Source organism: Phaenicophaeus curvirostris, chromosome 2 (assembly GCF_032191515.1).
Source record: "Phaenicophaeus curvirostris isolate KB17595 chromosome 2, BPBGC_Pcur_1.0, whole genome shotgun sequence".
NCBI lineage: Eukaryota > Metazoa > Chordata > Aves > Cuculiformes > Cuculidae > Phaenicophaeus > Phaenicophaeus curvirostris.
In genome coordinates this window covers 70,978,916-71,006,252 of record NC_091393.1, presented here as the reverse complement: position 1 = coordinate 71,006,252, position 27,337 = coordinate 70,978,916, and the positions used below count along the sequence as shown (strand labels likewise).

The following is a 27,337-nucleotide window of genomic DNA, read 5'->3' as shown; positions in this document are numbered from 1 at the left end:
GGGTCAAAGCCTTCCCCTGGTTTGATATTCTTTGACTCTGAAATTATAACTCTGGCTTGCCTCTGGTGTAAAAGTTTGCTGATTAAGAACAGTCACAGAGTATGTATTGTACCGCTTTAGGTGTCACTACATGTAATGTTCTTCAACAAGTTTTCTAAAGGTCCTAGATCAAGGTATACATCTTTTCAGGCAAATACTTGTGGCTTTTTTACCTTGGTTCAATTCTTATGTTGAATCTATATAGGAAAAGACCAGTGAAGATAACGTTTCTAGGTACGTGTCTGCAGCAAGGTCTGGATATGACCACAGTCAGTGCAGTGGTGGTGGTGCAGTAAATGAAGCAAATGCAGGGAATCAATTCATACTCCAGCAAAGTCCTAGCTACACTGCCTCCCTGAAGGATGCCTATCACTCCTCAGACATTGTTATCTGGTGGCTTTCTTTTCCATCTCATTTGCCATCTAGTGTTTGGCAGGTCACTGAGGGATAAACAGCCAAGTGCTCATCCTAGTATTACTCCCAACCTGGCCCAGAGAGTCCTTGTGGTAAGCCAGACCAGTGGTCCTGATTAATTCATCGTACCAGAACTGGTGGCACTGCAGCATTCAGTGCTCTCCAGTTTTTATTGCCTATAATTTGGGATAAGCATGGCCTGATACAGCTTGATCTTCTTTATCACTTGAAAAACTGAATTATCCTTCTAAGTTGTGTGTGTATGTCTGTGTTTCTTTGAGACAGCAAAGAATGGAGATCATCGCATACATACAATATAAATCTCTTCATTAACTGATATAATTTTCAAAATACTTTTAGATAAACATGAACACAATATATGATTAATCTTGAAGTCCAGTAATTTCAAAAGAATAGTGCAGTAATGATGACAATTCTCCTTTTTACTGCCTTCCCAGGAATACCTGAAATTATGATGATGCATTTGCAAAAAGCAAGCTTTGATCCATTTGTAGCATCAAGTTAACCATTAGAATAGGATTTGTTGAAGACAGAATAGGAATTGTATAATGAGTGAATTGTCTAATCAGGGAACAGGATAAAAATCAAACTATTTGAGTGCCCAGTCACAGCACTTGATTAGTGTCGTCACAAACATCAAGTACTCGAGTGGATACTCAGAGCCTTTACATAGCTTGATAAAAGTGGTATTTTGGCAAGCAGTTTCCAGTACCAGGCACATTTGTAAAACTGTAGATCACTGTTGGGTCATTCATTAACAATTCACCATTGGATCATTCAATAACAATTTAAGACAGTGCTAAAAATTGCTATAGTACTCAAAGGATGGAATCAAGCAACAACCCAAAGATAACTTCAGTTTCAAAAAGTATGCTGTACAACATTTACATAATCTGCAAAATGAACAGATGTGTAAGCAAGAGGTGAAGGTATAGTACAAGGTCATGCACAGTGTACAACTTTAAAATATAATTACTATGCACAGACAAATGAAAATTTATTTTCCATAATTTAATGTACTAGCAATCTTGGGTTAAAAACATTCACTGTGCTGCTCGAGTAGGGAAATTTAACAATACCAACCAAGCTTGGCATGGCCAAAGCAGAACACGCAGCCATCTGCCCCATTGACCACAGACTGGATCACCTCAGCCACAGTCCCAGCACATACTTCAGCCTGCCACAGGTATTATTAAAGAAAAAAAAAAAAAAAGAAAAAGAAAAAAGAAGAAAAAGCAAAAGACAGAAAACCAAACCATTAACAATAATAATAAGGAAAATCAATCAAATATTTTAACTGGAAAATGGTCATCAGTGCTCCAGATAGCATGTTGAAGTATCAAAAAATCTAATCCTGGTTGTCCATTCATGTGCCCTATGCTGTTGTTGGGAATGATATTATTTGTGTAAGCACATGAAGCAGGGCTTTCACTCTGTGTCAAATAAGTTTCATTTGTTGAGGCACCAACATCCTTTGAAGGGTTAAAAAAATACACATAGCGTAAGGGGATGTGGTTAGTTTGTTAGAACTGCCTATTTAGTGGACTTTAAAAATATATTTTTCCTTAAAATACAATCAAATACTGAGGAATTTTCACAGTCTTTATTATTTGCCCAGTTATGGACAGAGTTCAATTCTACTAGCAGGTGGGTAAGGAATGTAAGAGGAACAAACAGCCTCTTTGGTATTAGCTAGGTGACATTTATAAATTTTTCTGTATTCTAAATTTCTGTATTCTGTACTTCTAAATTTTCACCTTAGCTTTTATAAGCAGTAGGCTTCATTGTGAAGGTTGTATCAGTTTTTCAAGTACAACATATTTACCCTGAGCACTTTTAGACCAATGGTTCAAGAAGGATGAATGGTCTATAGTGCTTCCGCAGCAACTGCCCATCAATAGTGGGTGACGCTAAATCAGAATTCACATTTTAGGTTTATATGTGAAGCACTTCGCATTTGATAATAAATCATGTAAATTCACGTACTTCATGGATATTTCTATACTATCTAAATAACAATAGACAAAATGGACCAAGAAAGGAAATACTCGCAGGTCAGTCCTTGAACTGCACCCAGGCATTCTTCTGGGAGGTGCTAGCTGCCTGGACTAGAGCTGGGCCAGAGACTGACCTAATGACACGATCATATGGCAGTATTTTAGCTGGCCCTGTGTTCTAGCTCTGTTTAGTTTATGAGTGCAGAAACAGCCTTACCATACTGTTTACTAATTATACTTTGCAATGTTACTTTACTCTGCTACTGTCCTCCTCGTGACATTGGGGTAACATAGTTCATCAAACTGAAGTCTATAAATAATCCTTAACTTCTTAATGAACAGAGGAGTGCATTAGAGGACTGCAGCTCTGGTCAGAACCCTGTATACACCAAATAAGATTTCATAACATACAATAACTTGTTGATATTGAAAATTTGCCTGCTAGGCACCATTTAGTGTATTTAATGCATGTATAATTTTAGGAACAAATATTATCCAGTAAAGACTAAAGAAAGAACACAATTATCAAGATACAATTTAATAAACTGATTTCATGATTGATGTCACCGGTGGACCAAATTTAGCTCTGGTATAACTTCACTGAAGGCTTAGCTCTAGTGCATGGTATTATTTAGGTATTCTGATCATATGTTGCCTACCTGTGATGCATCTTGGGGGAAAACTGCATCGAAAGCAAACATCTTGGGTGGAACCTGGTTGCCCCTTTTCTGGAAGGCATTCTGACCTCCACAGGTCAATGGGTCATACAACGTGATTTGCTTCTTACGGGGGTCAACTTTTAAGAAAGAACTGGACTCAGACGTGTCTCTGGCAAGGTTGGAAGAAATGCGCACCATGACTTTGACCTGTCAGTAAACACACAAAAAGATAACCTCATTTAATTAGCCTGTTGGATGCTAGTGTCTCAGTGTAAGTCAGTGAAGATGCAGGAATTGTTATAGGCAGAATTTGGCCTAAAATGCACAGGAAATAAAGCCAGTACTCAACTCCATCTACTTCAACAAGCAAATTGCGTATTTAGAATTACAAGGTACATCATGGTGTTTTAGTGTTGATGTTACTCAAGCACAATAATAAGGTATTATATCACTTTGTCTTACTCCTAATATAAATTGAAAATTAACTGTTCCCCAGTGGCCCAATTAAGAAAGCTGAAAGGTAATCTAGACTGCTAAGCTACCAGAACTGCTGCAGTTCCTATGAAGCAGTCTGATCAATAAAAGCACATAAAAGCCAGATCTGTAATTTACACCTTTCTGATTCTAATCCATATGCAAAAAGATTAAGTGCTCGGTTCTAAGTGTCATCATCAAAGAGTTGTGAAAAGAGCCCTGTTTTAATGGTCAGATTTTGAAATTATCGTCAAAGGAGTGAAATGTAATAAGCGATAAAGGATTTGTTAAAACATATTAGCTCACAACTCATTAAATGGCTACATAATAAGACATTATTCCCAAGACAAAAATACATCTTCATGGATTTAATGAGGTTATACTGCATCCTTAGCCCAGTTGGTAAGCAATTCAGAAGAAGGTAAAGATGATGACAACTGGTCTGACTTTAGTTCTCTCCATAAATTCACCACCTGCAGACATTTAAGTCCCTGAACTTCACAGGGCAAACATCACCTCTCTGCCAGCTTTTGCCTCTAGCCACACCTGCACACACTTTGTCCTAGAGCAGACTGACTTTCACACCAACCAGACAGAATTTTTATCTTAATGCTCCTAAACTCTATGCCACTTGTAGCAAACCCACCCATGGTCAAAGGGTCACCTTAGCACAGAATGGAAGCACATCTTCTGTTGCAATGGCAAATGTACCGTGGGAGGAGGTTATAACCCTAAAAGTTAGCCAAAGCTGCAGTTCCTGTTGGGCTCAGTGAGACGGGTGCTCTTTGTATGCAGATCTCATTTCATGCTAGCTTAAACTCATCCCACATGGAAACAAACCAGCTGTTTTGAGAAGCAAAATCTGAGCAAATTCATTTTTGACACAATTCCCTTGAAGACAACAAAATTACATCAGAAATTAAGTGGGATTATTCAGTATTATTGTGATGTCTTCTCTATATGTTTGTGAGTGAAAGTGATAATTTCACAACAAGTATTTTAACCCAGGAAAACAAGTTCATATTAAATGGTGAGATGGTCAGAAATCTGTGCACATTATTTCAGTTTTACACAATTAGCAGAGGGAAAGAGGAAAAATATTGCTTGGATGTGAATGTGCTGTCTTCTCAACTGCTCAGCTGAACTGCTTATGAAACCTAACCTCTAACTGAAAAAAAAAAAAAAAAGTGACTTCACTTCCAATATTTTGCCAAAGGCATTCTTTTAAATCCAGCCCTAAAAAGAGCTGATATCTACTGAGGACAAAGGCAGCCAACACCCCTGGTCAGTTCACATGAACTAAGCAAGGCTTAAATGTTTATTCCAGCCCTAACATCTGGCAGCTCAGAAAGAAGTCACTGGTCAAGTTAGCAGGGAAGGGTGGGTGTACAACACCGTGAATCCTAGAAGACCAAGAAAACAAAGAGCAATATCAATCTTGATTTGTTTTCCTCTTTTCAACTGCAGATGCCTTTGGCTTTTTCTGCTGTGTCACACCTTTTCAAACAGATGCCAATATCAAGAGCATTAGACTGATATGCTGGAAACCAAAACAAATGCTATTCTTCAACTACTTTAAACAAATTACTTAGTCTGCTTCAGAAAAATATCTCCCTATAAGTTCTGTGTATTTTTGGCTGCTCTGAATCCATGCCCGCCAAATCCTTGATCCTTGCGTTCGAGGGAGAGATAACTGAATATCTAAGGGCTAAGTCTCTTTGGGTTTTGGAAGTAGACAGTGCATGAAATTTAACAACTCTTCATATGCAGGCAGTCTGAGTTCATTCTGGCCTGAAAATATATGGGTATTCAGTTTTAACTTCACTTACACCATTTTTGTTACAGTGTCTTGGGTCCTGATTTAAATCTGTCCACACAAAATCAGATTAATGCCTGTCACTTCTTGCTGAAGTAATAGTGTGAACCCTCCTAACTCCAATAGCTATAGTGATAGAAGTTGAGGCACCATGTTTCTCTTTCCCTGGAGTAGAAGTCCAATTTAACTGATATTGTAAAAATTTACTACCCTCAGATGATAAACTGAATGAACCTCAATAAAAAACAACTCCTCTCATAAGTCTCAGGAGTTGTCTAATAGCATATGTTTTCTGACCATCTGGCTCCTCAACTCCAGCAAATATAGATCTCTCAAGAAAAACACTGCTATTGCCATGAACCCTTGTATTTCCTGTGCACTGGGTATTTTTGGTTTGAGAATGGTTCATAGAATTAATTAGGTAGGAAAAGACCCATAAGATCACCAAGTCCAGCCATTAACCTAACACTACCAAGTCCACCACTAAAGCATGTCCCACATTCATGTAGAACCACAGAATCATTTAAGTTGGTAAAAAACATATTCATGTGTGTTAGGGCAGAGGAATATTATGTACATGTTGGTATCCTGGACTGCTTCTTAGTCTGAAGCTAGTTTGTTTGCAGTTGGTGTGAAGATGTCTGTGCACTTTGGCACAGCTTACTACAGATAATTCCCCTCATCTCCATTTAGACCAGCCTGAAGGAATTATACCCATGTGAGTCAGTTGTTTGGCCTCTCTGTAGACAATAGAAACAGGCACTTCTAGCTGTTAATTCACGTGGCCTGTTTTGTAGACTTTGACTAGATAAGATAAATCGCATCCATAAATGGTTCTTGCTTTATCTATACCACCACAGGCATCTTAAATGATCACCTGAAATGTAGGTGCCTATGTTGTAGGTTATTCTTTTTGTTATTTTTTTTCAGTAAGCATAATAAAAATGCTTTTCCTGGAAAGCACAGTCCCTGGCTCAAATTCAGTAGCACACACAAATCTGCCTGACAGGCTTCAGCAAAAATTATCCGCTAGCAAAAAAAAAATAAAAAAGATGGGCACATGAGTGCGGTGGATGCTGAAGACAAGTACTAGCAAGAGATTAGTTAAACTCATCTGTGAATTTTTAGACCCTAGAGTATTCTTCCAGGCCAGTTTCACACTAGTGCAACTCTTTCAAATTACTCCTGATTTACATTACATTCATTAATGGAGAAGACAATCAAATCCTGGCTGTGCAAAATACATGTCTACTTTATTCCATGGGAGCTGTGACTACAGCAACAACCCAACAGGCAGGCAACCTAGAGGCAAGCTTCAGCTGAGAAACAGCTATTGGGATTCAGAACTGCATTCATAACTGTGGCACAATAAGCTAGGCAGACTAAAATAGACTTTAAAATACCTGAGCTAGATGTATCTTCTGAGGAGACAGGCAGGGTTGTGGTCTGGGAATCAGAGTGAGATAGGGAAGGCTCAAAGGACTGGCAGTTGCCATTAGGTAGGCGCTCCCTTACTAAACATTACTATGCATGTAACCTAAACCCAAGGACTCATCTAGAGTATTTCCCAACAGTGGTTATGACAAGAGTAAATCAACTAAACTATACCAGTAGAAATGATGGGAGACCATGGCCTCCTGCTCTGCTGTTTCACAGTCCTTCATGCAATTTATAGCTGGGGATAGTGGTGTGAGGCTCAGAGTCCACGCTGGCCCCCTGCAGTCCATGCCATGGGGAAGGCAGCACAAGGATGGGCAAATATAACTCAGCCAGCTATGGGGATAGCACAGGAACTTAATGGACTTAAAAGACTTCGGTTCAATTTAAGGAACAAACAAGCTGAAGATCACAGTGCTGCTCTGGGGAAGGGAGAAGTACAGCATGGTTAATTTGAAACTAACTAAGTTTAAGAACTCTAATACTTTATGCCTGCAATCTATATTTAAATAAATTGTAAATTGAACTTCTTAAAAAGAAGAAAGAAGGTTTTCTGCTTCACTTCTTTTGTGTCATTACTCCTTTAGTCCAATACTACAGTTTCCCACTAATCTCTTGTAATTGAAGGGTTTAAGAGATACCACTTGTGATTAATGGGACCACTCAGTCTGCCAGAAATTTTTATTTGAATCCCAGTGATCAGGTCTTGGCAGCGCCCAGCCTTAGATGAACCTCTGACTGTTTCTACGGGAAAACATGAAAGCAGTCCCCCAAGAGATGAGCTATTGTTAAAACAATCAACCAGGGCCTAATTTTGATCTAGTTTTACACTTCTGCAAATCTGGCTGAATTCAGCAAGAATTACCCTATTGTAAAACTGGAGAGATTATAAAAGAGTCACTCACTCTGCATCATTATATGTATATGCAAAATATATGCATATATTCTAGGATATAATTTCACCTTTTAATTCTGCTCATGTTGGAAGCATTTTTAACGTGTTTTCTCCTGTGAGGTCACAGGATTGCATTTGACCACTATACAGTCCAACATGACCCCATTTAGTTCTCTGGATTTCAGTTCCTGCCTACAAAGATTTGTTCTGTTCTTTAATGAGTTATACAGTCATTGAATTTCACAATATTACTCCCAATGTGCAATGCCACAAATCAAAGCACAATCAGAACTGCACTGGTTAGGTTTCTTCAACAAGGTTTCTTTGTAAGTGTATTTATTTTACATATAAGTATGTGTATTTAAATTACATACACTACTTCTAAAATGCATAAATATTTTCTAACTGTATAAAAAAATCTATATGTATACATTTTTCATAAACTTCTCTTGAAATCATAATTATTGGAACAGAAGAGTTCCTTCATAGGTACTGTTCATAGCATCAATGGAAGATACAGGCAAATTGCTGTAATATCAACTATGCTTCTGCACTTTACAAATAAGCACAGAGCTTTTAATCAGTTCTTTTTCTAATTTCAGCTGCATGAACCATATTCCTTTGCATTTTCTTTTTTTTATCTAGTGCATCCAAACACGTCAACTACCTGAAGAGGGAATTTGCTAATTGCAGGATTTTTCCCCAGCTAAGCTCAATTTGTGACCAACCATGGACCTTTTGTTATGTTCTTGTTCTATGGAGAAGGACAAAGGTTCAGCACATTCTGCAAAGTAGATCTGGTGCCATAGGAAAAAAAAAGAAAACAAGAGTCCAGCCCCAGCCACTGACAGTCCTATGTCTCCTGTGTCCACAGGGGTCCGTCTGGAAGACCGGCAGTGAAAAGATTATGGAAGGTGGGAGAGGTAAGCTGTGTCAAATCTGCATCAAAACCAAAAAAACTGCAAACAGAGGCTGAACAAGGCACCACAAGCAATTGGAGATTGACACTGTAATATTATGACTTCCTTCTACTCTTGCTTGTAAGATTCCATTTGGGGTTCATTTATCTAATTACTGCAGGGACAGAGGCAGACAGCTGTTGCTTTGGGCACTGTGCTTGCCTTTAGGAGCTGTTTTTCTCATCAATCATTTGAACAGCTTCTGCTGGATGTGTGCTGGGTAGTGTTGGTAGGCAGGAGCTGCAGTGCAGTCACAGGTGAGACAAGCCAGTCGGGGCTATTGAGCTGTATTAACACTCCATCAATGTAATAGCAATCACATGCTGCAGGAACAGCCTTAGTGGAGGTTAATGAAGAGTGGGTTTTATAATTTCTTACTGTTACAGTTGTAAATAATGGTGGCAGGCATGCATTTTTTGCTGTAGCTAGCCAGAAAATACTACAGTTCAAGGAAATCTATGACATCCCAAATGCCTACGCACATACATACTTTTCCACGATGAATGTAAACCTAGAAGCCTTTCTGTAGTATGCAAAATACGTAGAAATAGTCTGTTAAGCATTTTAAAGGATCTTACAGACTATGAGATGATTAACTGATCTTGTCAAAATGAAGTCTAGGAGGTCTAGATAAACAGACTGAGCCAGAATGAGACAAAACCAGAATTCTATGAGTGGACATTATTTTAACGTAAATTTCTCAGTCACATTTAGGAAAAAAAAACAAACAACAAAACAACAAAACTAAACAAAACGCCAGCATTCAACAATCTCAGCACGAACAACGCAGGATCAGCTGGCAAATCTTGTCTTCCCTGCAGTGGATCTGCAGATACATAAGCATGCACCTACTGGTACTGCCAACAGATGCCTTACTTAAGCCTCTAAAGTACTACTGCAAAAATTTGCTCTATTTCTCTCACTCCCATAAGAACTTGTTTTTCTGTGCCAAGGAGCAAGTACATTTTTTGCCATGAATTTCAGGAGCTCTCGATTTCCTTGGCATCAGATCTCTACCTTTCAAAACCAAAGATGTTTTGCCTTACTTTTGTGACCTTTCAGAGCACAGTTTCCCCCTTTTCCTTTTTTCTACGGAGTATAACCTTTTCAAAAGGTCTAGATGGAGAGTATCGATCTAGTAAATTAAACATGGCAAAAACTCTTCCCTGGTACAAAATAGCCAACATCCTTCCCTGCCCTAGGCATCCATTAAAGCATGTACTGGTTTTGGCTGGAATAGTCAGTTTTCTTCCAATGTCGCCATGTTTTAGATTTGTGATTAAAACAGTGTTGATAACACAGGGATATTTTAGCTATTGCTCAACAGTGCTTTACACAGTGGCAAGGTTTTTTCTGCTTCTCACACTGCATTGTCAGCAAGTACACTGGAGGTGCACAAGAAAGTGGGAGGGGATACTGCTGGGACAGCTGATGCCAAGAGGTTGAAGGGATATCCTCAGACCATATGACGTTGTGCCCAGCACTAACAGCTGTGGGAAGCAGGAGGAAGCGGGGGATGTTCAGAGTTAATGTCTTTGTCTTCCCAAGCAACTCTTATGTGTGATGGACCCCTGCTTTCCTTGAGATGGCTGAACACCTGCCTACAGTTGGAAAGTAGTAAACAAATTTTTTATTTTGCTTTGCTTGTACATGCAACTTTTGTTCTTTCTAGTAAATGTCTTTATCTCAAGTCACGATTTTTCACTTTTAACCTTCTAATTTCCACCCATGTGCCACTGGGGGGTAGTAAGTAAGCAGCTGTGTGAGGCTGAGGTGCCTACTGGGGTTAAACCACAACATAATCCCAGCCACAGAACACTGCACAGCTTAATCGTATTTTCCAGTCTTTAAGTTAAATACAAGAAACTCAGGTGGTGCAACAGTGGCCTCCCAAGCATGTGATGTGCCATATGTTGCTCTGTTTGTATTCCAACATGCCTTGGTATGTATAGATCCTACAGACAGATCCACAAGACCCAGCAAATAAATTTGTGGCATCAGCAGGGCAAGCCTCCTTAAAGGAATTTCTCTGCTCTCATGATTGATGACAAGGCTGCCATCATTCTTGCTGCCTGCACTCGGTTTCTGTCAGACCCTGGGGGAAGAGTGAGCCAACAGTGGCAAGTCATATGGCTGTTTTACATGGGTAATGCTCATATCCTGCTGCAGTGCAGAAAGACTGAAGAGAACTTCGCTTCACTCAGTTTCCTCTTAGAATCCTGCCCTTCCAGCAAAACATGACCATACTGCCTCGGCTGCCATAAGGATTGGTGATGATTAAAAGCAGTAGCAATATCTACAGTAGCAATATCACAAGTACCCCTATTAATAATTATGTGTGCTATAATACTCCTAAAAGCCCAGTTTCCCTTTTTGTGAAGTTGTGAAAAAGGTGCCTATGATGCGGCATGGTAAGTTTAAGCAGGCAGGTCATCTCATCCCTAATTAGAGAAAGGGAGGCACCAGGGACTTCACATTATACATTCTCAGGAGGACAGGAATTCCCAGATGCACAGGGCTCACTGTTTTTTTTGACTAAGGAAACAAGAATTTCTATGGGAAGAACACAGATAAAAGACAGCTTCCCTTATGGATGTCTTTGAGATGTCTTTCCAGTGCTAGAGAAACAAAGGATATACAAGTATTGCACAGAAGATGTATAATCACAATTGTGAGCTTTTCCATTATTTATAAAGATGATCTCCATGACTGCATACAAAAGAAGATTCCCCAGTCTGCACATAATAGTGTATGGCATAGCACCATAAATAACAAGGAGACATACAGTCAGATAAGAAGGATTTACATTATTTAAGCCAAGCCAGAAGAAGTGACAAATGGCAGTTTAATGCAGATAAGTGCGGAAAAAGATGTGTAAAGCTTTGGAGTGGCAGTTAGTAATGACAGGTAGTAAATAAAAGGGATGGTTTATGCTACTGACTAGGAAATGGATTTGGGAATTCATGAGGAGGAATAATCCCAAAGAAAGCAAAGGGACACATTGCTAAAGAGAGTCCAATTATTATATTAGACAGTATAGGTGAGATATCTAACAAGTGCTTGGGTATTTAGAGAGATCCAGTCACCAGAAAGGGAGTATAGCCACCCTCTGGTGCTATATATTGCATGAAACAGTCAGCAGAAACTTCAGAGATAAGAGCTAGATGCTTTAGTAAGAAATTTAATACAACATAACGGAATTCAGCAATAATTCCTTATATACCTGCAAATACATGAGTTGAGAATATAACCTTAGTATCAACCAACAACAAAATGAAATTCAAAAAGAAGGAAATTATAAAAACTGGATCAAAGCAATGATATGATTTATATAGCTACTGAACCTTTCACCTGAAGATCCTACAGGGCTTTGCAAGTACTTCCGACAGGATTAAGACATATATTTACAATTACGGTCATTTTCAACTTCAGAAATAAAGCATAAGAATAAAAGAATCACCTAAGATCCCAGAAAATACTTGTTTTACCTAACAGACTACCCACTCTAGCACTTCCCTTTTTCATTCCATAACTGTAAGCTACAATGTTTACAAGAGCATAAACATGATATTAAATTTACTTTTTATTTCGTGTTGTATCCTGTTTAATACTACCTGCATGCTATCTTTGGCAGTGGTACAAGGAGGTACAATAACTACAGCACCCAAGCAGACAGTCACTTAAAATTAATCCATTTGTAATCTTATATATTATCTCTAACTAAAAATGTATTTGTTAAGCTTTAACAGAAGTCTGTGGAACAGTTTTTTATGGTGGGATTGATTCCGCATGCTTCTGAAACAAACAGGATTTTTTAATTATGCCTGGAACAAAAGAACAGAAGATCATACAAGATACGTCTAAAGGTTCATATAACTCCCTAATATCCCATCACCAACAGCGACATAGCAGTCTGCCCTGTAAGCCCCCCAGTGCAGTGGGCTGCACTGACATCCCACTGGTCTGCTCCAAGCTGTGCTTTGCCAATAACTGCATGGCTCACATGCCAGTTGCATCCTACCAAGACACAAATCGGGGGGAATTTATACCATCAGGAGAGCGCCACAAGCTCCCATTAGCCCACTTCTTCTCTGACTCAAGCTTACAGCCTGTTGGGGACTGGGCTTGGGCATGTTCATAGTGCCATTTGTGGAATGTCACTCATTTCAGAGATGGGGACAGTAGTGTCCAAGAAAGTATATATGATTCCCTTGTATGTACAATCTCTCCAGGGTACATACAGTACAGGAATATACATCTCCCAGCTCCTCCAGAACCTGTTGCTAAGGCTCTGGTTACTTGCCCTTCCCAGATTTTTTTTTTTTAATGCCTTCCCCAGTCCTAACATTCAATTGCTTTCTGACCAGTAAAAAAACATCGTGTTGAGATTTTCAGCAGCTTCTAGAAGGCACTACAACCTGACACTGACACTTACCCCTGGAGGAAAGTGAATCCAAGAAAGTCATACATCTGAGCAAATTTATTTGTAAAAGCTGGGGATCAGTAAACACAGCCTTTGGTGGTACAAGGATACTCTTACTTACTTGGGAAAATCCAAAAACCTATTAGCTAAGTCTGTTCTGCTGGTGCAAATGATGCCTGTGTTGTACTCTGATATTGATTCCTGGGCATGAATCTGACTCCATGTACAGTGCAGCCCATCTCCACTGCATTCTGTGTTCCCATGGGAAGAAATCCACATATGCAGGCAAGGACGATGTTTAGTGCTGAAACTGGTCTGTCTGATCACAGAACTCAGTTTTCTGGACTGTAATGCTTTCCTATGCTTTTTGTACTGAACAAAATTAGCTAAAGAACAGAAGCAAAATCAGTTAGGCAAACAAGAAAAAGAAACTAAACAGAGGACCCCAGGTGAGAACTAAGTGGAAACAGTACTTTGACAAATGAAACTCACCTCATGTCACAGGGAGCCACTAACTTCTTTTACCCTCAGCTGTAGTATACAACATAACACTGCTATTGTCCCTCTTCCTTGACAAATGTGACTCCATAGCAATGAGAAACAGCCAACAAAGTGCCCATCTGCCTAGTGACTCCTACCACTAACAATCTCATCCACTGCTTGCTGCCTTGTTAAACACTGTAATAAATAACAGCAGTGTTTGTGAACACACCAGTAACTAACCACCTGCCCTAGAACAAATATCCACTGTTTGTTAGTAGCCTTTGTACATGCTTTCAGGAGCAATTCTGCAATCTTAATTCAGGTGAAATTCCCATCATCCTCAACCTCAGCTGCCATTACCTGACTTTTGAGTACTTAACCATACAACCTTAGCATTCCTTTAATGCTGCTGTTTGCCAATGGAATACATTATGTTGTGTGTGGCTTAGGGACTTTGTAATTCTTTCTAGCAAGAAGCAGCCTTTAATGAATGGCACCTGATCAATAATGCAAAATTCAACATTTGAGAATAAATAAAAAGCCTATTTCATGAGGGCTGTCTGTAGGAAATGTCAAAACCATTTATCAAGGTTTCAGGCTCACAGCCTGCAGCTGCTGTCCACAAGAACTATAAAAATGAACTTCATTGAGTTCTGCAAATATGTTTTTCTGTCTTAAGTCTAATTAACTTCTTCCATGACTAAATACAAAATAAGGACTTATTGAGAACAAATACAATGTCATTAGAAGAGCTTTCTAAAAGCAAAACTTTGCTACAGTAGTACTTTGTCCCTAATCTGCTAGTTATACAGAATTCTTCTGTTTTCAATGCACAACTTTAAAACAGCCCTCAGTATAACTCCAGGCAGGTTGAGCTGCTCAATACAAATGCAAAAAAGGCATTTATATTTGGGTTATAAAAACTCACATTAACTCACATTAACAAACATTACAAACCAAGACAATGGTAAGCACTATAACTCTTCCTGATATCCAGATGAAAAATCTATCAAAGGAGCAGGCAGTTTGGACTGTTATGGAAGGCTTTTATTTTCCTTAATAAATGATCTAACAGAGAAGCACAGGGCAACTCCAGCTCCTTTGCAGATAATTTGTATCCAACAGTAAGTGCAGTAGCAACAGTTAAGTGCTATAATCACTACAGAAAAATATGAGCAAAATGATGAAAATAGAGGTTTAATGGAGTTTGCTCTAGTCCTGCACGGATTAAAAAAAATTTGTTCTTCATTGTTAGTGTCAAAGTGATCCCTCCTTGACAAATCTTAAATCTAGTGTGATCAGTTTTTTAGACATGCTGTTTAAATAACTAAGATTAATCTTACTCTGGTCTCTATATACACAAGCAAGGCTCTTTCCATTGCACCTATCACCAGGATGCGGACTGCATCAGCCACATAAGCTTACTTTCTAAAGGTCAAGCTCTTGATCACTTAGAAGCTACTCAAGACTTCACCTTTAGCTAGTCTGAACTATACTGACAGTTAGATTTCTCTCCTTTCTGATGAAGAGTGATCTGATGGTGGATAAGAACAAGCGGATGACCTTACTGAGGCTGGGCAGGCAACAACTCCCCTGCTCCATCCCCTCTGTCTCAGAGGTGGGTGACAAAGCTGGCTGCCTCATTTCCTCCTCTAAAGTCTTATAATTTCCAGTGTGGTCGCAATGGCATCACCAGGAGTCAATATTAAGATTCAGGATTCTCAAAACTGAGAAAACTCAATCAGAGTTTGATAGGTAACAGCTCTTACAGAGACACAGTATATCTCTTGATGCTACTGGAGATAGGACCTACCTATTACAGCAATGAATTTGTTTCAAAATCCATCTCTTTAAACAGTCCTTTTCCACTACTAGGAAATTTTCTACAGTAACACTGCTATGGGTGGCACTACATGCCAGCCAATGGCTATGAAAGTAGCAGTTAGTGCACAGGTTTCGCAAATGCTTGAAGCAACTAGCTGTCTCTTGAGCAATAAAGAGATATTTCATTTTAGGGTCATTCATCCTCCATGCTTGTCACTACTGTAGCTTAGTATCAGGGAAGAAATGATCTTCGATGCCTTGTAACATTTTGTTACTCATCACAAAACACAGGGCTTAACGGAGAAAAAAAAAGGGGGGGCAGAGGGGAGTAGTGAGGGTTGTTTTTTTTAAGAAACATGATCCCATAGCAGATTAGAGCATAGGCAGAAGAGATAAGGAAGGTATAATACACCAGAAAGATAAAAGGGAGAAGACAACAAAACAAATAACACTTACAAAGTGATTGTTAATGTGCAGCATAGAATAAAGCTTGATAAAACATTCAAACTTCAGATCTAAATGTGATCCTAAATCAGTACTATGTGGTAGGGAAGGAAACAGTTCTACTGCCTGCCTGTCTGATGAAGGATGGTTTTATACCACACAACCTGAATAAGGTATGTCTTGAAATAAGCAGTACTGCCTGAGTACAGACTGATCATATGCTTCAGCTTGAAATGTAAGAAGCACAGAAAGCAAATGTGGCCAAGGTTGGGCTGGGATCCAAATGAGAGTCTTGCCAACCACAATAATATTCAGATTTTCACTGGTGAAGCAAAGCCCTAACTTGGATCAGCTTGGTTTTTCTTCACTTCTTTCAGTACGTAAAATCCTTCCAAATAGTTCCTGTAATTGACAGTCCCACTTTTAGATAGAGTGGACCAAAAATCTGGTGGGCTGAAAAGCCCCAAGTATATTCATAGGGATTATAACAAGTATTACAGTGAAAAACGAACAATGTGGGGATTTAATTGCACTCCTAAAGCTGCCCTTATCATTTGTTGTCCAGTACTATACTTGTACGTTAGGCCATCATTTTTTTTACAATCCTTACAGCAACAGGACATGGTTTGAGCGCTGCAAACCATGCAGTTCAGTGCTTGCTTTTTGAATAGCCAAGTATTTTTCATTCTTATATAGTATTTTTGCTATACAAATTAAAAAATGTTATATATTATAGATCTTACTTTGGATGGTGTGCAACTCAACTTAGGGTACATCTACATCTGGCATGTTATTCAGATCACTCAATTACATAAAGCCTAATAAATGCTAATATATCATGGTTCACACGCAGCTTTTTTCCCACTGCTCTTACTGTATTTCTCTCAAATGCTGCACATCTCACCTGACTGCACGTGAAAGTACATTAGCTCATAGTCAATACAATTTTTGGTAAGGTGAATATTGCATATGAACTCACCAAAGTGAAAAAAAAAATGGATTCTGTCATTAATTTCTACCAATTTGCATAGAAGTTGCAAGAACTGTGGTCTGTCAAGATGCTTCAGGACATATCTTATTCACTGTGTAATAAGGAGGCAGAACAGGGTGACTGTCTCTGAATGTCTTTGGATAGTGCAGGATTCAGTAAACCTCTTAATATTATTTTAATTAAACCGTTACAGTCCATCATGTCAAAATATAAAAATTCAGATTACATGAAACTGTATTAGGGGACCTTAAAAAGCCCTGATTAATGGCCTGATAGGTTGTAAAATGAATCCATACTGTAAATTTATAAGGGGGGCTTCTCTAAAATGTGAATTACTGACTTCACAGATGACAATAACTCTTTCCAAGCTATCCTGGTCTATGGTTCAAATATTTTCTGTATAGTTCACTGACATATACAGGAAGTCTAATTTACTATGTCTATTATTGCATGAACATCCACAGACTGCAACATCCTCTGAAATGTATTCTGAAATATTGCACATGACCAGATGAACAAAGGCTTGAAGAAGAAAATGCCATAAATCTGCAATGATTGCAGATAACAGTAAGTCAGGATTCCTCCTACTAGCTCACCTGGCAGAAAAGTTTCTACCAGTAACAAGATACACCGATGCCCGAGTATGGTACATGGAATCTGCTTTATGCATCAGCTACCATGGCTCTCCAGTAATTCCCGCTAGTAAACCATGATTTATTTGCTGTTTCAGGATGCCATTATTTTCTATAGCCCTAACACAGGAAAGATATTTCTAATAACTAGCAGATTAAATTTAGACTGCTGTATTAATATGACTCTAAAAAACCACTTGAATCCAAAACTTCTTATCTAAATTGAAAATTTGTATCTTGTTGCAACTTACACAGTTCTAGCTCCTTTGGCTACAAGAAATCACAAATACATTTTAACTTGACAACTTTCAATAACATGTTTAAAGATCCAACTGTCAGAATTATTATTTTGCCAGGACAGAAATAATTCAAAATACAATTTTGTCTTGAATAGAAATAAAAATCTGCAAGACTGACATTTTCTGAGAAATGCCAAAGTTATTTTGGATTGATTTTAAAAGTTTCTGTTAGTAAAACAAAGTGTTTTCCTCTCACTTTTAAAAATACTTTGAAAATGTAGTTTATATGATGCATTGTATAAAGAAAAAATAATTTTGAAGTTAAAATACTTTATACCTATGGAGCACTGTCAACCCAAATTTGGTTTGCTTTTAGGCAGGGGAGGGGATGACAAACTCACAAAAAAACAAACCTCAAAAAACACAAATAAAAAAAAGATTAAAAAACTTACTTTTCAAATAATCTGATTAGATTAATATTGGGAACCAGCATGACCTGGCTGGAAGTGGCTATCCTGAAATACAGCTACTAATACAAAAAATGACATTAGATAATTAAGTTGCTGCTTCAGTAGACCTACTAACGTGCATATCTTAAAGACTTAAGTACTGAAAGAGTTAAGAAAAACCCAGCAGAAAAAAAGAAATATTTTTTTCAAACTTTTACATTGGACTCCATAAAATCAAGGAAAACATGACTGAGCAAATGATATTTATAAAGAGTTCTATTCACACAATTTCAAACTAGTGTAACTTGTGTTTTATAGAGGCAATCTACACTTCGTTACTCTAGAGATGCACTACAGAGCAAAGTCTACATACATTCATCAAATTTCCCCATCAATAAAAACAATTCATTATCTTAAAAGTAAACAACACAAGTTTTAAAAAAAGATACCCCCAGAATCCAGCCTAAAAGCCAACACATCTTTTGTGCACAAAACTTTGAAGTTTATGTAAGCATACATGGCATACTGTCCTTGATCTACATTTTCCACAGCATCTGTGAAGGAAAGCAGGAATGTTTTTCACGTATATACCTAGAAATGTGTGTAGAATTCTGTATCATAAACTTTTTGCAAATAATTTCTATATCTGAATAAAAATGTAGATGAGGAGTATACAGAACTGCTTTAAAGAAAAATGACAAGTATATATTTGAAATGTTTTAAAAATTTTTGTCAATATTTGTGCACAGACAAGTCAAAACATACAAGATGAAATCCTGGCTCACTGGATTTATCCACAAACTATCACACAGATTAGGTGATCATAGGACCTTGGACTTATTTAAGTTAGTTCAACTTTTGAAGCTTAACAGGATCTCCTCAGGCTGGAGGAAAAACTTCACTGGAAGGAATGAACAAAAGTATGAAGGGAAGATCATGGTTAGAGTAACCCCAAAAAGCAGGCACCTCACAGTGGAGGAAACTATTAAGGATAACAGTCAAACTCTTTGGAAAGAGAAGCAGACCTGGCGCTGGAGATCGGGGGCTAAACCTAGCTTTCAAGACTCCTTCACCTCATCTATCATCTTTTTCCTCAGAAAAGAAAGAGAAAAGCTGCCTGGAGACCACTATGACGCCAAGGGCTGCATATATCCCCCAGGGCTTGAATACAGCCAATTACTGTAACTCTGCTGCTGTCCTTGGTGAAGAGAAGGAAGAAAGCCTATGCATGGCCAAATATTTGAAACACTTTCTGCATCAGTGTGGCCAGTAATATAATTCCCCCAAATGGAACATCACCCCTGTGTTGAGGTTCAGCTAGATTCTGCCCATTGGGAACTTTGCTGTTGAAATATTTGGAACTATAGTAAAAGAAAGGTTTATAAGTGACAGGTAGATGAAGTTGGCTTTTCTAGTTCTAACATTCTGTGATAAATGCTTTAATAAAAAATTCACTTTGAATTCTCCAGCAGGGAAAGTAATTCTAGGAATGGTAACACCAACCATTTCCCTTCAATATGCAGCACTCACTACTATGTAGAGCTCTTAAGGTAAACAATGTAGCTGGATTTTTATTTTTTTTTTAGTGTCCGGATGATGGTATGACCTTAAAATTATTTTTTTTCTGCAGTTCCCAAGGAGCTGCTATGAATAACCAAACTTTCTACACACCATGCCACCTAATTGTCCACAGAGGTTAAGAAACAAGCATTCCTCTCCCTTTCCCCAGCCAATGCTGCTGCACAGTTTGCAACTTAGTTTAACATGTCCTTTAAATCACCAGACAACGGCTTTTGATAGAAGCAGCAGGTGACCAGACTGTTTAGACCACTGACCTAATCTTTGCCAAATACACAGTATGAGCATACATCAGTATGTTCATGAGTTTGTTTGGATCTATCTGATATCCTTGCACCTCCATCTGTGGTCAATGCCTTCAAGAGCAGGATTTTTCCTTCCCTCCATTCCATTATACATTCATATACAACTCGGTTATCTGGGATTAATATCATAACTCATTAGGTGTATGCTATCAATTCCTTTGCAAGGTACTCCAGTATCTTGAGGAGAAAAGATCATCTCTTTGCCCTCAGCATCTGACAATGGATGATTCCAACACTTAATCAGGCTAAATACTCCTTTTTCCTGATAAATTCTATGGAAGGATTTTTTTAAAAGTCAGGCACTGCTCAACATAGCCTTAAATTTCAAAATCACTCTTCAAATTACTGAGAATAAGAGTTAAGTACTCCCAGAACCTGCAGGATCTCGCCTTCCTTGCAGTATCATTCAGGAACAGTGGGAAGCCATAAAGGTGCAGAATTGTAACTGCCTACAACAAATGGCACCGTGGAAGTGTCCAAACAAGCACCAAAAATTCTGCATTGAATTGATGGTATTTCTATTCATCCACCACAGACACACTGAAAAATTTTCTTGCAGTGTTTTATCAGCACTCTTGATTTATCACCTGGAGAAGGTCTTCTGCTATTCCATTCCTAAGACTCTCCTGGTCAGAGATGGAAACCTGCCAAAACATGCAGGAGTACTGTGAATGAGGTGTGCTAAAGAGTACTCTGGGACTACAAACTGATTTTTACCCAAGTTCTGAGCAAGGGTGTGAACCCAGATGTCTAGAGATAGACTATTGCATTGATCTACTGTGACATTTGTTTGCATTCATAACAAACTCATGCTGTATTGCATGGACAAGGCTGCACTTTTCAGCCACACAGTGATAAAAGAAGTGCCACAATACTCATTCATATTAAAAAAAAAAAATCCACGTGTAGCCATCTTTTGCACTGACAGAAGAAGCCTCCTTTTCCACCAACACCGCAGGGAATGAGTCATCAGATGTCAAGGGGGATTTTTCAAAAGCCTTCAGAGACCTAATTAGGCTGCCACTGAAGGCAGTGATAAAATTCCTGTTTTCTTTAGAGCAACAGGAGAAGAGGTGGGCTCTTGCTGTGCTCTGTGAAAGCTTTTGCTCTCTCAACACATGTTGGTTGAGACTCTGTTTTCATCCAGTCGTTTGGACCTGGTCCATACCCTGGTCCTATATGTCATCTGTTTTTCTAGTCTGATTTATAAGAGAAGATCATTGAAACAACACTGAACAAACTGATAGCAAAGATAAAACCAGCAACAATAACTGTCACTAAAGATCAAATTTTTAGTGCATGACAGAAGGAAAATCTGTCTTATCTGAGAGCTGTGCAGATTTTTAAAATACTGCTCTAAAAAAATATGTAGACTGTCAGTTGAGCATTCCTATTTTAACAGCCTTGTTGTGACCAACTAATAAATATATTTATGCAGTAAATTCATTGCCATGACATTAAAAAAGAATAAGGTTTGGGGTTTTTTCCAATTTCAACCCATGATGAATTCCTTTTTATTTTACTAGCTCTCTCACACTGTATTAACAGAACTTTATGAAGTGTTTGCTAGGCCAGAGGCTAATGTAATTACATAGACTTTTCTGGATCAGATCCATTTGTTACAGATTATTTCAGTGACTTGGCTTCTGTCTATGCTCGTATGCGTCTACACAAAATGATAAAATTAATGTTCTCTCCCCCCAAGCTGTGAATTTAAATACTTTTATACACATCCTTCTCAAAAGATTCCAAATGTACTTTAAAAAGGAAGAGGAAAAAAACTGGAAGAAACAGAGAGGTCATTTTGTAGCATGAGTTCATCTGAGATTATAATTTACACTGCAAAATTACTGTGTAACAAATAAATATTTTGCTCCCCAGCAAAGCCTGTGTTCATCAAGACAGAGATTTAACTTCCTTTTCTCTCCTTACTCTTTTCCTTTCTCTAATTCTTAGCTGCTCAAACCATTACTGTTCAGCAACAGAGCCAAATTCACAAGTGACGTGAAAGACTGGTTTATGCAGTGAAAGACTAAATGCGTGCTTAGGTAGTCAAGAGAAAACCCACATGGGTATAACGTGCTTCTTGAGGGTGTAAAATATCTGTTGAGGGAGTTGAGAACAGATGTCTGGTTAGATTCATCATTCTCCTGTTCCAGTGCATGAAACTCCATGTGCCGAGGCACATACCAGCCTCCTGTGCGCATGGGACTCCTACACATTCATTCATTCGGTGCAAGAACTCAACAGCTAGTCCATGAAACATGTACTGCTCCAGCTGCACTCCTCCTTGGCCCAACACACCAGGCACAGCTAGTTAGTACATCAGTCAGCAGGTTAGAAAGTGGGAACGAGGCTTCACTAGGCTTCAAAACTAGGAGATATAGTCCTGTCCATAGGGGAGCCTGAGATGAGGTACAGCTCCTCTCAGTCGCGTGTGCATCACAAGAGGCTTGACAAACTTTCTAAAACCTTAAACTCCATTAAAATTGTTTGTCACATCTCTAGCACTGCAACCATGTTAAGCAGCAACCTGAGCAGCTGTTGACACCCCTAAAATGGGGAAAGCCTATAGAATTCCTAAATAGGAGTAAGTGGGGCTTTCTAGGAAGAACACCAACCTTTGAAAGGTTCAGCTACATAATGAAAATCCCAACAAACCCAAATATAAACTATGTAACAGTCGTCTTCTAAGGTTCTTGAGAATGTATTAGCTATTGGACTCTATAAACAATTTCCCATCCTCAGCAAGAACTCAGGCAGGTATCCACATTGATGAGCCATTTTCTGTTTTGTTACAAGAAATCTGAGTGAAGCTATTCAGCCACCAGCCTCCCTGTATTCTAGTAAAGTAACTTACTATTACTTCTTCTCCTGTTCTGTCTCGCTTCTCCCCGTCTCTCTCTCCTACTCCTAATCTCTTTGCTATAAACATGATGACCAAAAGGGGGAGGGGAGAGGAGAGGAGAGTAAAGCTGACATTGCTAGAAAGTCAAGTGGTTACTGGTTGAAGAACACGATAGCTAGGGAAAAACCTGTCATCTACTACCGCCACCTTCAATAACTTTTGGGTTGGGTTAGGTTTTGGTTTTTTTGTAAAAATATGAAAATGAAAGCATTCAACTCAGATGGCTGCTGTCAGTCTGCTTGCCTGTCACCCTCAGAGAGCAATTTGATTTCTGTATTTCTCTGCAGCAGCATGGCAAAGTGAGCGAGCTGCTGAATCCAATATTCATGTAACACACAGAATGTAAGGGTCTCCTAAGGTAGAGCAGAGTATCTGGGAGATCTGTATTCTCAATGGAAAGTCCCAGACACTGTGTCAAAGGCATGCCGCAAGCAAAGGAAATGCTGCTGGAGCATGTCCCACTCCACAAACACTCAAGCAAAACCAATGGTTGCTCACAAGGCCACTTAAAGCATGTGAGAGTAGCCCCGAAGCTGTTCAGCTCCTGCAAGTGCAAACACACAAGGAAGGTCAGAGGAAACCTAGAGACCCTGTTATCCCTCACATCATTCCTGTATTAAGTGAAGCTCATAGGGGACTGAGAATGTGGCACAGTACCACCTAATTCCCAATTTAACAGTGTAAAAAAGGGGAAGGAGCAATCTGTCCAACTTGTTTCTGGTAATGTTCAAACTACTATTCATCCAAGCCATAAGGCACACGCATCCAGCCCGTGTCCTAGCAAAAGCCCTGCACAGATGTTCCCAGACATCACTCGGGTAATAGTTTTTCACAGTTTACTTCTCTTCAAATTCCATAAAGCTAAAGAGTATTTTCAGAAAAGCCATAGCATGCACAGAAGAGAAGCCAAAATGTTTTAATAAAAAGACTTCTCCTGTTATCAGGGGATATTGGATTAGTGCAAACCACATCAGAGGAAACTAGTTAATCCAAGTTTGGTTGATTTGTACACCGTGAAGACCAAAAGATTTTAGCAGCCAGTATTATTTACAACAGCTATAATATCCTGTCAGTTTAATGGCAAAAAATGCAGCGCTATTTTTTTTGTTGAATGATGAGGTTTTGGGGTTTTTTGGGGGTTTTCTTCTTGATATGTACACATCTCAAACTATCAGACTTTTAAACCAGTATTATAAATATACTTTGATTTGTGATGTCAATTTCAACCATATCCATGACACATGAACTAACTGTGCAGATAACCTCCAAAATGTTGCAAATAGGAACATGATGTAACAGCCGTGGTAGTTATTTCAAGAGTGCTTTAATTCCACGTGACAACAGTTCTCTTAATGGAGGGGTGGGCTGGGGGAAGCCAGGATTTACCTGGATTATTCTCTAGGATTACCAGAGTGTATTCTGACACATCATCTACAGTTACGTTCAACAGAAAAGCATGAGAACTCTGTCCTGTCCTACTGTGTGCATAAACCAGAACAGCCTATTCAGCTTTTGTGTTGCTTTCTGGGTGAACATACTAATAAATAATGAACATACCTCTAAACACACTCTTTGTTAAAGTGAAAATGGGGTTCTTCATTTATGGTCCCAAAGTTTCCATATTCCAGGTAGGTCGTTTCTGGTCTTTTTCTCCTCAGCACACTGTTTAGACAAAGAAGCATCTGTGTGTTTCACTAATCTTCATGCTGTACTAGCTCTAGGCTTGAACTTTCAGGCTAGGTGATACTTTTCCCCTTTTCTAAATGAATGCCTTGTTCAACATATTGTTGATACAGGGCTGAAGAGAGGTATATTATACCATAAGGGACCAGTTTACATACAGCAATACACTTTTTTATTTTATTAATGCAATCCATCATTTACCTTATCCTCTCTATGAACAAAAGGATCAAATTTATATGTAACTGCCCAAATGCAGAGATTTTTGTAAGGCTTGTTTATGAAAAGAGAAGCCAGTGTGGGAGTGAAATGTAATTCATAACATATAAATACTTCCTGAAGGTACGATAAACATCATGGCATCAGCAGAAATAAAAAGCATTATGGGAGAAATAGTAGCAGATTCTCACATTAGAAGGCAGCAGAGAGAGGTCAGGGAGAAAGGGTAAGGTAAAGCTGGTAAACCCCACTCTGGCCCACATTAGCCGAGCAGGAGGGAACAGAATGTGAAATTTCTGTCTCTAATAAGTCTGTTAAAGTGCCACTTCTAGCAAGCAATATCTCAAATATCAACTAATATAGACATTTGATATTGCAGTAGCAGTATCTGGACCACATCTTTTCACATAACCAGAGTGAAATCAAGTCCTTGTCTACTTCTCCTGTCCAGAAAGAAAATAGGAGATGACGAATTAGCTGCAAGTTCCTAAGATTTTAGGATCTTCAGCAGATGTAAATAAGCACCAATCGGCAGAGCTGCTCCCAGAGCTGCTCCCAGAGCTCTGCCCTAATCTAGTCAAACATTGATTTCTGCTGCAGCTCAGGCATCTACCTCCCCTTGAGTAAGGTCAGCAGAACAGCTGGGGGAAGCAGTTTGGGAGTGAAGACACAGATTGGTGTAAGGAGAAAAGACAGATTCAAAAAAACAAAGACAATACAGAAGATAGTCCTGAGAGGAATGTGGAAGGATGAAAAAATGGCACTAAAGAAGATGATGTGGATGGACAATACTCTGGGAAGCAAAGACAATGAGGGGCAAGCTGCAGTCAGATGCTGTATTCTGCAGAATAAGAGTGGTATGCAGTCCAGAAAACTAGACACAGCTAGTAAAAGGGCAGGCTGGAAGAGTTAAATATCACAGACATTAATGGACTGAAATTAGATTATAAATCCTTTTGGATCTGTCACCCATTATGGTAATGATGCCCTGCCACTTCTCTTTCAGTACAGAAACTATTTCTGCTTATGAGACTGTGAGCAATGAGAACAAGAGCCATTGACACCATTAAATAAATACATCAGAAGATACACAGGTCAGAAGACCAGCACATCACAATCTACATACTTATAATGCAGCTACTATAAAGTATGTAACAAATGCAATGGTATATAATGGTTTTGGCAGCTGCTGTCAGTTAATTACAGAAACAGGAAAGATAAAAAGCAAGAAAACTAGACAGCAAGGAGCTGTAGTTGCCACAAAAATTCTATATAAAAAAAAAAACTGAATGGAAATAAGGTAGTTTCCTATTTCACTTCATCAGGGCTGGTTGCTTCTCTTGTTATTGGTATAACAACAAGCAGTTCTCACTACGAACATTTGATTCTGTTTCATTTTCATGTCCTCTGGGCCTCCCAAACCTGTTGGTCCTGTGAAAACAAGCCTTCTGAGAAAATAAGCAAAGAGTTTGGGAAAAAAAGTGACACTTGTTACAGCAGCAGAAACAGCTATTGAATTTCAGCTTTGTCGCACTGCTGCACTGTGGGCTGGCAGCTTGCAGAAAAAGAAGCCTCTAGGTCTGGGGTTTGTAAGCAACTTGCCACACTTGTCATCTTTGCTGTATAAAAGCCTTTCCCGGAGGACATTGTTCTAACAAAATTATCCACTGCAAAGGCCAGCAGTATGCTCATTGTGTCTCAATCACGGCTGCATAAAGAGGAAAGTCAACCATGCATGTCTATCATTTGGATGATTAGCCTTTCTGACTGCAGACACTGCTCTGAAAGGCTAGTCCTCAGAAACACCTAATTTCTCAGTTGTAAATTATTTCTCTTTGTCTGTCAGAAGCATAGCAAGGAATGTCCTCTGAGAACAACATTCAGAGTTTTAAAGTAGAATCAATGCAAATACATCAGAAGCATCCTTGTAGCCTCTCTATGACCAAACAAGAAAAAAAAAAAAGAAAAAAGCAGGGGGTATTTGTGGTATGGAGTAGCTGAAAACTACAACAACAAAAAAAGATGTGCACAGCACACTCGTCTTTGAGTATCAACACTTACACTTTTGATACTGTTGTTGTCAGTCTCCTTCACTAAGCCTGCACTTCTGCATCTCATCAGCTGTGTTAACTACAATTACTTTTAAGGAAGAAAAAACCCCACAGGATCAAAAGAAAAGAAAAAAATATTTCCAAGGAACTCTTCATAATCACAATACACTGCTTTAATCCCTGAACTGTATTCTGTATCTGATTTATACTAAATTACACCACCTTCTGTTATCAGTTAAGTTTTTTAGTATTTTCTTATCTGCTTGTGCTCCCTGGTAATGCACAGGAAAGAAAACTCATAAGCCACACGTGATACCCTTGCAGATCCACAAATATAAAGGTCTGATGAACACAACTGATAAGATAATTTACACAACACTAAAATTATTGCTTAATCTGC

The 27,337-nt window shown here is 38.8% G+C and overlaps 1 protein-coding gene across 1 annotated transcript in view; it reads right to left on the bottom strand.

Moving 5' to 3' along the window:
• Nucleotides 1–27,337, bottom strand: part of KIF26B (kinesin family member 26B) — a 298,400-nt gene that overhangs the window by 61,047 nt on the left and 210,016 nt on the right. The window contains exons 7-8 of the mRNA XM_069850882.1: nt 3,131–3,337; nt 1,558–1,651 (exon numbers count right to left, since the gene is read on the bottom strand). Coding sequence (XP_069706983.1) covers nt 1,558–1,651; nt 3,131–3,337 — 301 coding nt within the window. The remainder of the gene's footprint in view (nt 1–1,557; nt 1,652–3,130; nt 3,338–27,337) is intronic.